Source organism: Papio anubis, chromosome 6 (genome assembly GCF_008728515.1).
Source record: "Papio anubis isolate 15944 chromosome 6, Panubis1.0, whole genome shotgun sequence".
NCBI lineage: Eukaryota > Metazoa > Chordata > Mammalia > Primates > Cercopithecidae > Papio > Papio anubis.
Genome location: NC_044981.1, coordinates 112537633 through 112553118, shown reverse-complemented (window position 1 = coordinate 112553118; position 15486 = coordinate 112537633). Strand labels below are relative to the sequence as shown.

Sequence of the window (15486 nt, the reverse complement as noted above, 5' to 3'; positions counted from 1 at the left end):
AACTAAGTTGATTCTCCCATCCATGAGCATGAAATATTTTTCCATGTATTTGTGTTGTCTCTGATTTTTTTCAACCATGTTTTGTGGATTCTCTTTTCCCATACAAAATCTGGTAGAATCACTCGTTTATTACTCCATATCATGGAGGAAAAATGAAGTAACATTAATCCTCTACTGAGTAATAGAACAAAATTCCAAACTCTGTAGGTTTTTGGGAAATATAACTTTTTATTTAAATATCAGTACAGAATAATACATTAAAGGAAAGTACACTAAAGGAAAGTATCATTAATATAATTTTTTTGTTATTAAATAATTAAACATTTCTCTTTCAAAACATGGAAGGAATCCCTGGAGGTCTGAAGTCTAACATGATTGTTTCACTGACAATATCATTTGCAAGAAAGAGATCATCATTGAAAGAAGTACTTGATTTTCCAAACAAAAGCAGAAGAAAGAAAATGTTGACATATCTTGTTTAGTCAGCCAGAACTTTAAGTGCAAAAATTCCATCAGGTAGCACCAAGAGAAAATTGCATAATATGTTAGGAATAACCACTGGTAAAATTGTTGGCAAAAGGAATCAAGGCAGTGAATGAGCTATTGGTCCATGGTGTCATCATGATCTGCTGGAGGCCTCTGGACACACACAGTAGGTGGTGGGCAAGTCGCCAGCCAGAAGGACGAGTTTGATTGAGAACCTGCTCACAGGGGCTTTTTGGTGTCATCTTTAACCTTCAAAGGGGACACAAATGTTGGTTTAACAGGCAGAGAACCCGGATCACTTTTCCAGGGTAATCTTTCACTGGTTACTCCATGTGTCACAGCCCCCTGCACTAAGGGACCTATTTTTCCCTTGAGCCCCAACCCTGGCGACTGCAGCTTGGACCAACCTCTTTCCTCCTTTGTCACATCACAGAGTCAGTCCAGGCCCTGCACCTGACCAGGGCATGGAGTGGAGGGGCCCACAGGTCTGAAGCTGGTAGTGATGGGTCCGTGCCCTCACTCAAGGCCCTCTCTATGATCTGATGAGAGGGCCTAAAACATGGCAAGGAGTGGGGCAGACATCCAAAGACAGGGTTCTGTATTCCTGTGCCCTTGGCCTTGTGTGGACCTGCAGGCAAACATCATTCTTTCCCCTTCTTCTTGAGCCTTTCCTCACACTGGGAGCAGCACCCATAGCTCTGAAGGTATCTGTCCCTGTTCCACCTTATCCATTCCTGGTCCAGCCCAGTGGTGCCCATGGAACCCCAGCAGCAGCTCAGACCCTCCTTCCTCTGAGTCCACTCTGCTCCTGACAGGGCCATCAGTGGGCTCAGGATCTGGGGTGTGCAGGAGGGTGATGGCAGGGGAGCTGCCTCAGGGCCCAGACGCAAACCCACGGGTTCATGAGACTGACTTTTAAAAAATCCTTCTCTTGAGCATCCTCTACTCTTCACCTTCCACCTTAATTCCTGGAACCCAAGCCGCTTTCTGTAGGAAGGTAGCCCTGCACTCCCACCTTTTCCATTAGGTGTACCAAGGCTCTCCCAGCCCCCTCCTCCTGTGATTACACCCAGGTCTCTCTCTTAGCCTCAGAGATGGAATCCCCCTTCCCTTGTCACACCTCATGTAAAACTACCATGATGCACCTAACTCAGTTAAGAGAACTGCCCATGTCTGAATTCCTGCTGCCTGCAGGCCACACACCCTTCCTGAATAAGAACCTGCTCTGAATCATGCCCGAACTTATTAAACGTCAAGCTCAACAGACTCTGAGCCTTGGTATGGGCCCCTCCATTTCCCTCTGGACTCTGAAGGTGAGAATCCATCAGTACTCAGGAATGAGCTGCCCAGGTCATTGCCAACAGGTGACACAAGGTCTCATTCACCTGTCTCATGTCAGGATGAGAAGGTCCCAGCCACGGGGAGGGGTGGGACTCTGGGAATTCTCTTTTCCCGTCCTCCCTCCTCACCCACCTGCTCCTTGCTCCACTTGCAATTCTGCCCACAGTACCTGTCACTCTAAACGACTCTCCTCAGATGCCAGCTAGGATGAAGCAGCAGAGGATGATGAGGAGGCAGCAAAGGATGAGGGTGGTGGCCATGGCCCTGAGTTGGGTTGTGCCTGAGGACATGGTGAGTGGTGCTGAAATGGAAAAACAAAAGTGGCAACCCTTGTCCAGGCCCCAAATCTGAGGAGACACCTCCTCAGTTCCTGCCACCCTAGGTCATCCCAGAAGGCAAAAGTTTTGTCCCCTCCCCGCTGGCGTGGGGCACCGGTGTGACAGGTCCTGGGTTAGGAAGGGAGAGGGGGTGTCCCTTGTCCTCAGGGAGCTCACACAGCTGCTGAGGGAAGCAAGGTGACAGCACAGCCCACCCTCCTGCTGTGGTGGAAAAGGAGGTGATTCTCCAGAGTTGGGGAGGGGAGGGTCTCTGGGCTGGCATTGGAGGTGGTTTTGATGGATTTCCAGCAGACGAGGGAAAGGAAAGGAAAAGTGATTATAAAAAGAGGAAACACTAAGGAGAAAGGTCTGAAAACACAGTGACACCTGCAATTTCAAGGCTGGTGAGAAATCCGCAGTGTGCGGAGCAGCAGCAAATGTAATGAGGAACAGGAGTCAGGAGGGAGAAGGGAGAGGAGGACAGGAGAGCACAGGCACGCCAGCACCCCCAAGAGGAGCGCCCCATGAGGGGGTCATTTTAACATAAACATGTACACTGGGATGACTGAAACTGAACTCAAGAACTAGTTTCTTCAGATCCCCGTTTCTGATCTCATTCCAGATCCCCGTTTCTTTTACAGCTCTTACCTCCTGCACTTGGCTCCAGGGTGCTGTCCATGTCCATCAAGAAGTCCCCAAGCCATCTTGTGCAGTCTCCCATTGAGATGTAATGGAAGGACATGGTCACATCCTTGTCATTCTCCCACTTTTCTTTCATCTTTCTTGCTCCAGGATGAACCATTTTCCACATTCTGTTCTCTGAGTCAAAGAGCAGGAAGACCTGTCCATTGAAACTGAACTGCCAAGATCCACTGCTGTGTCCTTCGGCTTTCTGCTCACAAGACATCCGGGCCTGCAGGGTGAGGGGTTCTGCCCACATCAGAGAGAGATCAGCTCTGGTCTTGACAAATTTTATACCCACATCCTGTTCCCCTTACAATTTCCTGGCCTTACTCTCTCTGCCACATCTTGGCCTTGCCTCTATACCTCTTGAGGGGTGAGATGACCCTCCTTTTTTTTTTTTTTTTTTTTTTTTTGAGACGGAGTCTCGTTCTGTCACCCAGGCTGGATGGAGTGCAGTGGCACATTCTTGGCTTACTGCAAGCTCCGCCTCCCGGGTTCACACCATTCTCCTGCCTCAGCCTCCCAAGTAGCTGGGACTACAGGCGCCCACCACCACGCCCGGCTAATTTTTTGTATTTTTAGTACAGATGGGTTTTCTTTTTTTTTTTTTGCTGGGATTATAGGCTGAGTTACTACACCCAACCTCTACTTCATGACTTCTTTAGTGGCGAGTAACGTAAGTGGAACAAGTGTAGGCTTTACCGCATGTCTTACATTCATAGGGTTTTTCTCCAGTATGAATTCTTTCGTGGAGGTGAAGGGAACTGAGGCGACGGAAGGCTTGGTCACATTGTTTACATTTATAGGGTATTCTCTCCAGTATGAGTACTTCTATGGTTACAAAGGGAACTCAAACGACTCAAGGCTTTGCCACATTGTTTACATTCATAGGGTCTCTCTCCGGTATGAATGCTTCCATGGTCATGAAGGGAAGTGGAACAGCTGAAGGCTCTATCACATTTGGTACATCTTTCTCCAGTGTGAGTCCTTTCATGCATCTTAAAAGAACAAGAAAATCTGTTTTCCCACATTCCTTACATTCGTAGGGTTTCTCTCCAGTGTGAGTTCGTCCATGTATTAGACAAGAACCGGAAACAGTGAATGCTTTACCACATTGTTTACATTTATAGGATTTTTCTCCTGTGTGAGTTCTCTGAGGTCTTTCAACTGATTTGAGAAAATGAAAAGCTTTCCCACATATCGTACATTTATAAGCTGGATTTCCACTGTGCATTATCCTCTGTCTTCTAACACCCGGAACAGAAACGAAGAGTTTCCCACACTGTTCACATTTATATTGCTTCTCTCCATATGGTTTGTATCCTGAGTGAGCTGGGATGTGCCTATTAAGGAGGGAATGACGTACAAAGACTTTTCCACAAATACTGCATTCACATTGTTTTAATCCAGTAGAAATGTTCTCATTCAGATCAAGATTTGGAATGTGGCTGACAACTTGTCCATACTGACTACCTTCTATGCTTTCGTACCATATGATTTCTACAGAAGCCAGGTTCCTGCAGGTTTCCTGCATCACTTCTCTGGAGAGATTCTTCTAAGAATCTAGCAAAGCCCGTTCCTGCTGGGTAAAGTTCACAGCCACATCCTCAAAAGCCATGGAGTCCGTTCCTTGGCCTCCCGGGTGTCCCAGCGTCAGCTAGGGATGTCCCAATACCCGCAGGTCACAGGGTGGCCGAGGCTGCTGCAGAGCCACCGGGGCTCCCAGAGCCAGAAAGTAGCAGCGGAGACTCACAGAAAGTACAGATGGGTTTTCACTGTGTTAACCAGGATGGTCTCGATCTCCTGACCTTGTGATCCGCCTGCCTTGGCCTCCCAAAATGCTGAGATTACAGGCTTGAGCCACCGCGCCCGGCCTTTTTTTTTTTTTTTCCGAGATAAAGTCTCACTCTGTTGCCCAGGTTGGAGTGCAGTGGCACCACCTCAGCCTTCTGCAGTCTCTGCCTCCTGGGTTCAAGGGATCCTCCTGCCTCAGTCTCCCAAGTAGTTGGGATTACAGGTGTGCATCACCACACCCAGCAAATTTTTGCATTTTTAGTAGAGACAGTGTTTCACCATGTTGGTCAGGCTGGTCTCGAATTCCTGACCTTGTGATCGGCCCACCTCGGCCTCCTGAAGTGCTGGGATTGTAGTCATGAGCCACCGCGCCCAGCCCCCATTTGTATTTTTACCTGAAAACTATAAATGCCTCTAACCTACCACTGTATCTGCTCCCTCCTGTCCTGGGCCATCTGAAACTTACCCCTGGGTGTGTAATTCTCCAGCTGAATGTCAAGCAGTTGCTCTGTGAGCATGTCCACCACCTGTCTCAGTACTGGGTTCTGTGCTTTCCAGGCCTTTGTGACATTTAGTTTCTTCCCCAGGGTACTGACGGATGTGACTGTCTTGTTGCTACAGTCATAGTGAAGAAAAGTCTTTTTATCCACCTGGCCTTGAACCGCACACCACTGTGGTCCAGGTCTGAACTTAGGGATGATGGTGATGTCATAGCAAAGAGAGTGAGGGTCTGTGGAGAAAGGCAGGTGAGGGGTGGGTGGGGAGACAAAGACCCCTAGTTAGCCCCTCCTCCACACTGTGACAATAAGAGGACACCTCTGGCAGGCTGGGCTGGCCCAGGAAGGAGTTCCCCCTCCAGAACTGTGGTGTCCACAAGATTAAGGCGAGTGCTTGCCCCTCGCATGAGGACAAGGAAGAGGAGGAGGAGGAGGAGGAGGAGGAGGAGGTCTCTGCCTGCTGAGAAACCACTTGTCCCCAAACATGTCCCACTGCCCCTCTGCCCACATTGGTCAAGACATGACCTTGCTAAAGGGGTGCCAGGACTGCTAGAGGAGGAAGGGCCTGGTTGGCAGAGGATCTTCAGCAGCAGCCCATGTGGACTGTGGGAGGTGGGAGAGGGTGTGGGGGCTGCCCCTGAGTGTGCTGGTGCATGGTAGGATGGACTGAGGATGGAACCAGTTGGATAAAGAAGAATTAATTATCATGGTCACAAGATTTAACATGTTGGCAAAGCCCCTGGTGATGGCGTGCATCTGCTATGAGGATTCCTCCCTGAAACCCTGGACAAAGGGATGGTCCACGCAGCAAGAAATAGAAAATCTGAATATCTAAGGCAGGTAGTAGAGGGAGGGATCACGGGCTCAGAGAAGTGCCCATGCCAGAGGGGTCTAAGTGTGAAAATCCAGAACAATTTCCATCCACTGTGCTCATGGGAAACCTGGAGGACTCCTGCTTACCCAGCATATAAAGAAGGCCCCATGAGAAGGCATGGAATGAAGCTTAGGGATGCCTATTGCTGAAGACCAGGTTTGGCGGTAGGAGATGCTGTTCCAGAAATGGGCTCCCAGTAGTAATGGGATGAAAAATTCTGAAATTACAGATTCCAACTGGAGGCTGTCAACTGTCAGGAGCAAGGAGGGTGCAATGATGGAAATGATTAGAGAAGTCACAATACCAACTGGGAACCTCAGTCATACAAAGTTATGCCCGTGGCTCATAGAACAAAGGGGTCCAAGGTCCAAAAGAAATGGAAACCCAACCTGGATACTGCTGGATTTAAATAATTACAAGAAACAGATAAAACAAATGATGGATGACCAGGAGGCTGAAAGTAGCCAGTCCATCAAGAACAAGGTGGCTTTGCCCAATTTGCAGAATGAAGCCACTTCTCAGACCCTGAACCCATGACTAGAAGAAGACACCAGTTTCTAGTGAGGAAGGACTCTTTAACCCGGCAGCAAGTACAATGAGTCCTTATGACCTTCTCCAAAGATATTTATGGCAACCAAGAAACTGCACAAGCAGTTGGCCACGATCCCCAGGACACAACATGGCTGCACCCCCTCACCCTCAGATCACACCATCAGGGAAGATCCCTGATGGTCCCCATGGACCATAGATGCCACTCAGCAGCAAAGGAGGGGAGAGTAAGCCCCTAACTATGGGACCCCCACTCCCATCACATCCACACCACCCAGAAGCCACAGGTAAGGTAGGACCGCTCTCCAACTGGCCCCCGAGACATCACTTGGAAATGACACCATAGGGGATGGGGCACTATTCACTGGGACACTGTAATCCCCTCATCTGGGATCAGCAACCTAGGACAGGGTCTGAATCTGGTCCCCCCTCATTTGCAGGTTGCCATTGCCTGCTGTTGCTCTACAAAGGGACAGGACTGGACACAGAGACGGAGAACCCAAGGCCTGCAAAGATCACAGGGCATCCTTCCTCCCTTTCTAAAAAGGCTTTGCTGACCTGTGTCTACACAGTGACTGTTCTCTATGACGCTGACTCCCCAGTAGGAAGAACAGGCGAGTCCGGGCCCCAAGGGCAGAAGTGGGCGCCTCTACTCACCAGAGTTCCCAGGGTCTCCTGGAGGGAATGGTGCTTCCCATCTCCTCCTGCACAGGTTCTGAGGGGAGGGGGTGTGTTTGCTGGGGTGTGTCCTCAGGCAAGAGGCAGAAGGTGCCGCATGGTGTAGGAAGTGGTGAGGGCCCCTTCATGGATGGGAGACCTCTAGGGTGACCAGCTGGGCTGAAGTGGGGAGTAAGAGGATGTGACCTGGGTGGTGGCAGTGGATGGTGAGGGGAGGGGTGGGGGGTGTCTGCTGAGCTCCTGGGTGTAGGTGAATGTATGCAGGAAAGTGCAGGGAAACATTCAAGGGCAGGGAGCCCTGGGGGTGCTGGAGGGTTCCTGTGGTGGAGAGCGGGTGAGAGCAGAGCAGGCCTGTGTCCCTGTGGAACGCTGCTTCACCCCTGTCCTGTCCCCAGCTCCGGTTCCCGGGGCTCTGATTTTTCCTTCCCGAAGGCGGCGGGGCTGCCAGGCTGCACCAGGGATCCCAGTTCCACCTCGCTCTCTGCAGCCCTCTGGCCCCTCCACCCTCCTGTCAGCCTCCTTTCCACCCTGCTCCATTTCGCCTCTCCCCTGGCAAGAAGCAGCCTCGGGGAGTGGACAGGGCAGGAAGGAGCCGCCGATCGGAACTGAACGGGCGCTCAGTTCGGGGAGATCTCCCCCGTGCTTCCAGAAGCCTCCCCTCCTCTGAAACCTGCTGCCCCCCAGGTTTGGCCCCCGCCCCGCTTAAGCTCCATCCACTAACTCACCGTCTCGCCCAGTCTGGGACCAGCGCGGCAGCAGGAGCAGAAGCGGGAGGCACAGAAGGATCTTGGTAGCGGCGGCAGCCGTCATTGGGAAACCAGAGGGCTGGGGACAAGAGACTTGATGGAAGGGGAGCCTGGAAGATGAATCACCTCAAGGTTGAAAAGTCGGCTTATATATGGGGGCGCTCCATCCACGTTTGCCGCCGTTACACAGGTTAGAAATACGGTTGTCTGCCCTGCCGGTGTCCCTCCCCTTTCCGGGTGTCCCTCCCCTTTGCCCCAGCCCCCTTCGGGTTGGTGTCTGGGTGTCGGCCCGGCCCCTGCCAGGACACGGTTCCTTCCACGACAGATTCATTTAATCATCACAGCATTTTTTATTGAAGGTGAAGAAACTTGCAGAGGAATATTCAGCGGGGGCGGCGTCTCCCTGTCCCCGCCTGGGCCCGCGACACTCTCCCTCCCCCTGCTTGCGCCACGGGGTCCTTGGCTCACCCCGCTCTGGGGGCAGCCACAGGCCTGATGGCGTCCCTTCCACTACTTCCCCAGTTCCCAGTGGACGTGATTACAGTCCGGGCTAGGTTTTCTTATTTGTTTATTTATTTAGAGATGGAGTTTCGCTCTTGTTGCCCAGGCTGGAGTGCAGTGGCCTGATCTCCAATCACCGCAACCGCTGCCACCACGATTCAAGGGATTCTCTGGCCTCAGCTTCCGGAGTAGATGGGATTACAGGCGCCCTCCACCACGCCTGGCGAATTTTTGGTAGAGATGGGGTTTCACTGTGTTGGCCAGGCTGGTCTCAAACTCCTGACCTCAGGTGATCCACTGAGCCTCCCAAAGTGCTGGGATTACAGGCGTGAGCCACCGCGCCTGGCCCTGGCTAGGTTTTATTACAGGAACAGCAGGCAGGGTTTCAGAGGTTTAAAACAACATATTGTACACTAAACAATTGGTCAAGATGGTAAATTTTATCTTCTATGTTTTTACCAAAATTAAACAGCTTTAAAAATTATCTTAAATATTTATGTCTTGCTCCTGCTCTGCCCAATGCAGACTGGTCAAAAGAGTCTGCTCATTAAAATTGAGGACAACATTGAGGACCTCGTCCCTAAAATCTCAACCTGTGACACACTTGCTGATTTAGAAAGCTCCTCAGAGAGATGGGCCCTGAGCTCCCAGTTCAGCAGCTTCCCTTGCCCAGGTCCAGGGATGGTGCAGCGGGCTCAGCAGAGCAGGTTCTAGAGAAAGTTCCTGGTGGTTCCCCACTGTCAGCGCATTCTGCTGGCCTGTTCCCCCGGGGCAAAGGGCCAGCCATCCTTCAAAGCTGGACACAAATACCCCCTCCCACGTGTGTCCCCCATCTCCCCACAATACAGAACACCCTCCTGCTCCCTGAGACCTGGATCCACAGTGAGCGCATACGGATCTCCCCGTGTGAGAATTGCTCACACAATTTAAGTGTGTGAGCATGTGTGTGACAGAGTCATGCTCTGTCACCAGTCTGGAGTGCAGTGGCACGATCATAATTCACTGAATCCTCAACCTCCTGGGCTCAAGGCTTCCTCCCCACTCAGTATTGGAGAGTGTGGGGTGAGGTAGTCTGAGCCACTTGCTGTGCCGTCCTCTAGTTACTGTTTCCTATGCCCGGGCAGATGCCTCAGTAGTATTCACTCCTGAATTTACCATGCCCTGTGTTAGACTGGTCTGTGGGCCAAGTGGGTCTTGACTGTAGTGCAACTGGGGCGAGTCATTCTGCCAGGATTAGGAACTGTGTTACTCGGGAAACTTTTCTCATCACCCACCCCAATCCTGTCCCAGATGGGAGGAGCAGTGAGTGCTGTGTCCAGGCTCCCTGCCTTCCCAGTGCTCCCAGCATCACACTCAGCTCCTTCCCAGATGGTGTGGGGTCTGAGCTCTCCATGTTCACCATGTTCCCACCATTGGCTCCCCATCTTCACTGCCCTCCCAGCATCATCCCAGCCCCTCTAGGGTCACTGGCTGACCAGGTGGAAGTTGGGTGAAGAGGCAGAGATCAGGGCAAGACCCCTGGTCCAGTCTGACTAGGTTTCTCTCTGAAACGTGACTACATTCCACATCCTGCTCCTCTGGCAACCTCAGTTAGGATCATCTGTAGGGCAGTGTAGAATCTGGGCCGGTGATGACCAATTCCTGCCACCATGGCTTTTCAAGTATATTGATTTTTCCTAAAACGGATAAACAGACTAGCAATAAGTTATGGAAATGCCGCTTTCCTTACTAACAGTAGAGATGTGTTTATGTATTAATTCTGGTTTTTAAAACAAATATAAGTCCATAGGCACTCTATTGAACGCAGACTCAATCTCAAAATAACACACGTTGAAGATCTTCCAATACCCGCACATACAGATTATTTTCCTTTTTATCTCTGCACTACATTACATAGAATGACTGTATCACATCAAATGTAACCAGTGTCCATACTATGTATGAAGATCCAGATGGTCTCCAGTCCGTTACTTACAGAAACGAAATGCTGCAGAAACTGTGCTTGTATGAATCTCAATTTAATTGTGTAGAACAGATTTCCAGATACAGAATTGCTGTGCAAAGTAATGCACCTTTAAAGCATCTCATGTCACGGGATAGCAGTGCTGGCGACACTCTTGTCTGTGATTGTGAAGGCCCAGCTTGGGCAGAGGAGGGTGAAACATCCACTGTAGAAGGAGGGGAAACTGGCACAGGCTTCCTGAGGGACAGGGTGACAGTGTTCATCGAGACTCAAAAATATCCAAGTCTGAATTCAGAATATGTATTTATATTCGTTTGAAATGGCGTAAAGACTCCCTGGAAAGATGAGAAGAATCCAATAAACTTTCCTCCCAGGCGTGTGGCCAATGAGAGTGGAGGCAGGCAGGGGCGGGGAGCCTTTCACATGACTTTTCATGGCTTCGATTCTGAAACACGTGAAAATGTGGAGGTGAAGTACTAAGGAAGAGTGGGGCCGGAAGTCCCAGCGACGGCCACAGGGTGGGTTCGCCCGATCTGTTGGGGGCCACAAGGGTCTGAGGACACGGAACCCGGGCAGCGGCGTGAGGTTCTGCTGCAGTGAGGAGGCACTGGTTCTAGATATTTACCCAACGGTGTTGTCACAGGGAGTATATTATAGGTGATTTCTGATTTCAACCACAGGTGACTTTCGGGGAAAGTTCGCACAGGGAGTTTCAGTTTCTACTCTGCTAAGTCCTCTCCGGGTTCTGCGCGCTCCTCCCCGGACGCCCGCTCCGCCTGAGCTCCGGACCCTCGTCCTGCCCGGTGGAGACCGCTGAGAGGGTGCCACGCTGCGGGTGGATGCTCCCGGGCCTCCGAACAAAACGGCTTTTGGAAGACCTGGGAGGACTCGCGGTCGCGGCAAGTGGCAGGAGGAGACAGGAAACGCGGGGCCTGGTGGGGTGAAGAGCACGAGGTTCCTCCTTCATCCTCGTGGCGACTTTGCCACCGGATCAGTGTGGAGACGTCCCCGTCCCCGTCCCGCTCGGATCTCTGGGGATCCGACAGTGTGGCCCACGCGAGGACCCCATCCTCCTTGTCTTGGGGCTGCTGCGGGGGGGCGCCTGTGGCGCACTAGACCCTGAGTGCCCAGGGTCCAACAGGAGCTTCCCGTTGTCGCCTCCCCGACCCCGCCGCTCATGGTCCAGGGCCCCTGGTTTCTCCACTGGGCTGGGGGCCCGGAGCAAAGACGTCGTGAGGCAGAGAAAACCTTGGGATGGTTAGAAATGAAGAATGGGAGAACCAGAGAAAGGATGAGGAAGGAAACAGGTAGGGCCAGAGAACAAAGAGAAACCTCCGCCAGGAAAATGGGAGGAGGATGACACACACACAGACCCTACACTACACCAACTCTCCGTCTCCTGCTGCCTGCTCTGTAAGGAACGCAGGCCCCACCCATCCACCCTCACTGTGTTTAGGGTCATCCATTCCAGCGGGGTGAGGAGTCCCCTTGTGGGTGCTGTTGGTATTGCCCTGAGGGCTGTGGACACTGAGCACCTCTTCCTGGGTTCACTGCCATTTGCATTCTTCTTCTGATGCCAGTGGGCAATGGGTGGTCCCCAAACTCTGATGAGACCTCGACCCCAGCAGGTGTCGGGCTCTTGACACCGCCTGGAGAAATAAATTCCAGGACCAGTAGGAAAATAGAGAAAGGGCGGAGAGTTCTTTCTAAAAGGAAAAGTACACAGTCACAACAAATGTAACTGGTGTCTGTGTCTGAAGATCCAGATGGTCTCCAGTCAGTTACTTTTACGGAACCAAATGCTGCAGAAACTGTGCTTGTATGAATCTCAATTTAACTGTGTAGAATAGATATCCAGAATCTATTCTACATATTCTTAATTCATTCTTAATACATATTCTTAATTCAGACTTGGATATTTTTGACTCTTGATGAACTCTGTCACACTGTGCCTCAGGAAGCCTGTACCAGTTTCCCCTCCTTCTACAGGAGTGCAGAGGCAGGTGCAAGGGGGTTTGGGGCTGCCACCTTTCTGGGTTTCTTTAACCAAGGGATGGAATATTCATGAAAATTCCTGAAAGAAGGTGGAGATTGCTCAGAACTGTGGCGCCACCCAGTTTTACACCAAATATGGGTGTTCTCAGAATTGTCAGGACGCTGGTGGGTGTGTGTTTAGTATGTTAATGAGTGTATAATAGGGTCCTAGGTGAAACCGAGGTCAAACCCAGGGTCATGTTGGGTCCACTCATTCTTAGCCAGTTTAGTCCATACTCTGTCTTTTAGGGTCTTAGTAGCCCACAGCCTCTGCAGATATTTCAACAGATTCCTTTTGCTAGTCAACCTGAAACTGCTGCCTAAAATTTTCTCTTTTGTGGCCACACTGTATTACACCTGTCTCACTTTGGAGAAACATCTTTTCAAATTCTTTGTGTATATTTAATTGTGTTATTTTGCTTTATAATGTTGGGTTGCAAGAGTTCTTTATATATTCAGTTTACCAGTCCCTTATTAGATATATGATTTTCAAATGCTTTCTGTCATTCTGTAAGTTTTTAACCTTCCTAATGGAGTCCTTTTTGAAGCACAAAAGTTTACATTTGCATGAAATGAAATTAAACTACTTTTTATTTTGCCATTTGTGCTATTGGCGTACAGTACTTAAGAAGCATTTGTAAAATCCGGGGTCACAGAAATTTACTGCTCTGTTTTCTTCTGAGACTTTCATAGTTTCATGTCTTAAGTGGACATCTGCCATTCATCTAGAGCTAGTTTTTGTGTGTGCTGTAAGGAAGGGGTCTGCCTCATTCTTCCGCATGTGCCATCCAGTTGTCCCAGCACCATTCGCTGTAGTGTAGGATGCACCTGCCCAACCTCCTGTCCCTCCCTCCTGCACTTGGGGTCAGAATTGCATCCTGCTGAATGGTTCTCCCAGGGTTTCTCCCAGTGAAATCCCCTCACGTGAATCCCAGGTAGGCACCTGCTTCTCAGAGGACCTGGACTAAGGAGTGGATTCACCAGAGGAAATGGTATTTCCTGAGATGAAACATTCTAGAAATACTGACACTCAGCAGACCCTTTAATTCATCAAAAGTGAAAAATCGCATTCTTTGGTCATTTGGGTCCCACAATTCTCCATCAATTTAGTTTATTGGGGGTTAAATTTTGTTATTTCTGCTGCAGTTGTTGTTGTTTTCTTTGAGACAGGCTCTCATACTGTCGCCCAGGCTCAAGAGATCCTCCTACCTTAGCCTCCTGAGGAGCTGGTACTACAGTCACATGCTACTACACTTGGTTAATTTTTAAAATAATGCACAGAGACAGGGTCTCACCATGTTGCTTGCCATGGCTGACCTCCAACTCCTAGCCTCAAGTGATCCTCCAACATTGGCCTCCCAAAGTTCTGGGATTACAGGAATGAGCCACCACTCCTAGCCCAAAAAGTTATTGCTTTTTAGTTTTTACTTTTCACATGGTTGTATGACATTATGTAGATTAAAATTCCAAATAAGTAATTTGGGGAATGCCATATAATAAAATGCTTTATTCAGCCACAGCTTCCTAGAAGTAGATGTGGCATTAAAATGTGCATTCGTCAAATCTTGAAGATGTTTAAAATCTTTAGAGTGATTCCGACCTCTCGTTTTGGTTGACACAATAATCCATAAAAACAAGTAAAGCACCCACTCCAATCTGAAAGCTGTAAGGAGGTGAAAGCATTGATAAGCCAAAGTGACACCCTCTTTTGTAGACATGATCCTGCCTAAATTTCTATGCCTCACAAAAGAGGGCCCTGAACTCCCCGCTTCTCCAGTGCTCCATGCAGTCCTTGAAGCACTCTCTGGCTGTCTCTGCAAGTGGCTGAACAGCTCCTGCTGGTCTCTGTGGGGCTGTGGAGGGTACAGGTCCCCTAGGCCCAGGGGCTGTCATGCTCACCAGGTCCCACCAAGGGTGCACCCCACCATGGGTGGTGGAGGAGACCAGGTGTAGCTGCTCCTGCCCCTACCCCTCTCCTGACCTGCGAATCTTATTAGGGGGAAGGAGTAGGGACGAGTGGAGCCATGGAGGTTGGTGCTGGAAAGAATAGAAATGAAGACCTTTGTTCAATCCTCCAAATTACACAGATTCCTTTCTGAGTTCTAGCAGCCCTTTGGTAGTCTTATGATTGGATTCCTCTGATGCATCTTAAACCGTATATCGTATGGCAGGCACTGTGCTAGGTGCTGGGTTTACACGTGGGTGATGGATGTGTCCAGTCCTTCAGGAACTTAGAATCCAGGGACAGAAACAAACATCCACGTGGCTGCTGCTGCTGATGTGATGTCCTTGAGGTGGTTGGGGTTATGAGAGGGCAGAAGAGGGGGTGACTCTTTCTGCCTGGGGAGTTGCATGGAGGCTTGTTGGGAGGTGGCATTTCACATTATTCTTGTAGGAATTGGAAGAATACAGCATGGCCTGGTGGGAGGAGAAGACAGGGCACCCGACAGAGGGACAAGCATGAGGAGGAGGCCTGGGAGTGGAAATATCATAGAACCTTGGGGAGCTGTGAGAAGTCTGCAGTAATGAACCCTCAGTTACTGGGTAGACTCTTTCCACAGGGAGGAGGGAATGTCTGGAGGGAAGATAGGGAAGGAGGGGTGGGCAGGAACCTGTCCTGGGGTCCCTGTCTCCCGTCACTGCAAAGCAACCAGGAAATCAATTCACCATTCATACATATACATATAGCATATGCTCCCACACATACAGACACACACACATACACAAGTTCATGCACAAATACAGACACACCCACACACACGCACGTGCACACACAGACATACATAAACACACGGGAGAAACTGGGTGTCATCTTGAGAGTTGTTGTGTCTGTCCCTTCCCGCGCACTCACCTGTCACCTCGGGGGCTGTCTCCCAGCTCATGGAGGATTTCTGAAGCCATCAAGCCGTATGTCACTGTGTGATGTCACTGTGTGATCTGAAAGACTCAGACACCTCCTCACTCTGACCTTCCTTCCTGGTATCCTTGGTTCTGAGATGAAGCAGAGTCCTGTGGGTTTTCG

The 15486-nt window shown here is 50.2% G+C and overlaps 1 protein-coding gene across 1 annotated transcript; it reads right to left on the bottom strand.

Annotated features, from left to right (window-relative positions):
- Window positions 1-208: 208 nt before the first annotated feature.
- Window positions 209-8030, bottom strand: LOC116275422 (UL16-binding protein 6-like). Its single transcript, XM_031667611.1, has 5 exons — window positions 7946-8030; window positions 7407-7538; window positions 5089-5397; window positions 2793-3074; window positions 209-2128 (listed from the first exon to the last, which is right to left on the bottom strand). The coding sequence occupies exons 1-5, from the start codon at window positions 8028-8030 to the stop codon at window positions 2019-2021; spliced, it is 918 nt and encodes a 305-aa protein (XP_031523471.1). The 3' UTR covers window positions 209-2018.
- Between the last annotated feature and the right edge of the window lie 7456 nt (window positions 8031-15486).

Coding starts and splice junctions, on each gene's coding strand:
- LOC116275422 (XM_031667611.1), bottom strand. CDS start 8,030: ATGACGGCTGCCGCCGCTACCAAGATCCTTCTGTGCCTCCCGCTTCTG. Junction 7,539..7,945: donor GTCCCAGACTGGGCGAGACG/GTGAGTTAGTGG, acceptor TCTCCACCACAG/GAACCCTCCAGCACCCCCAG. Junction 2,129..2,792: donor CCTGGAGCCAAGTGCAGGAG/GTAAGAGCTGTA, acceptor TTTCCATTTCAG/CACCACTCACCATGTCCTCA.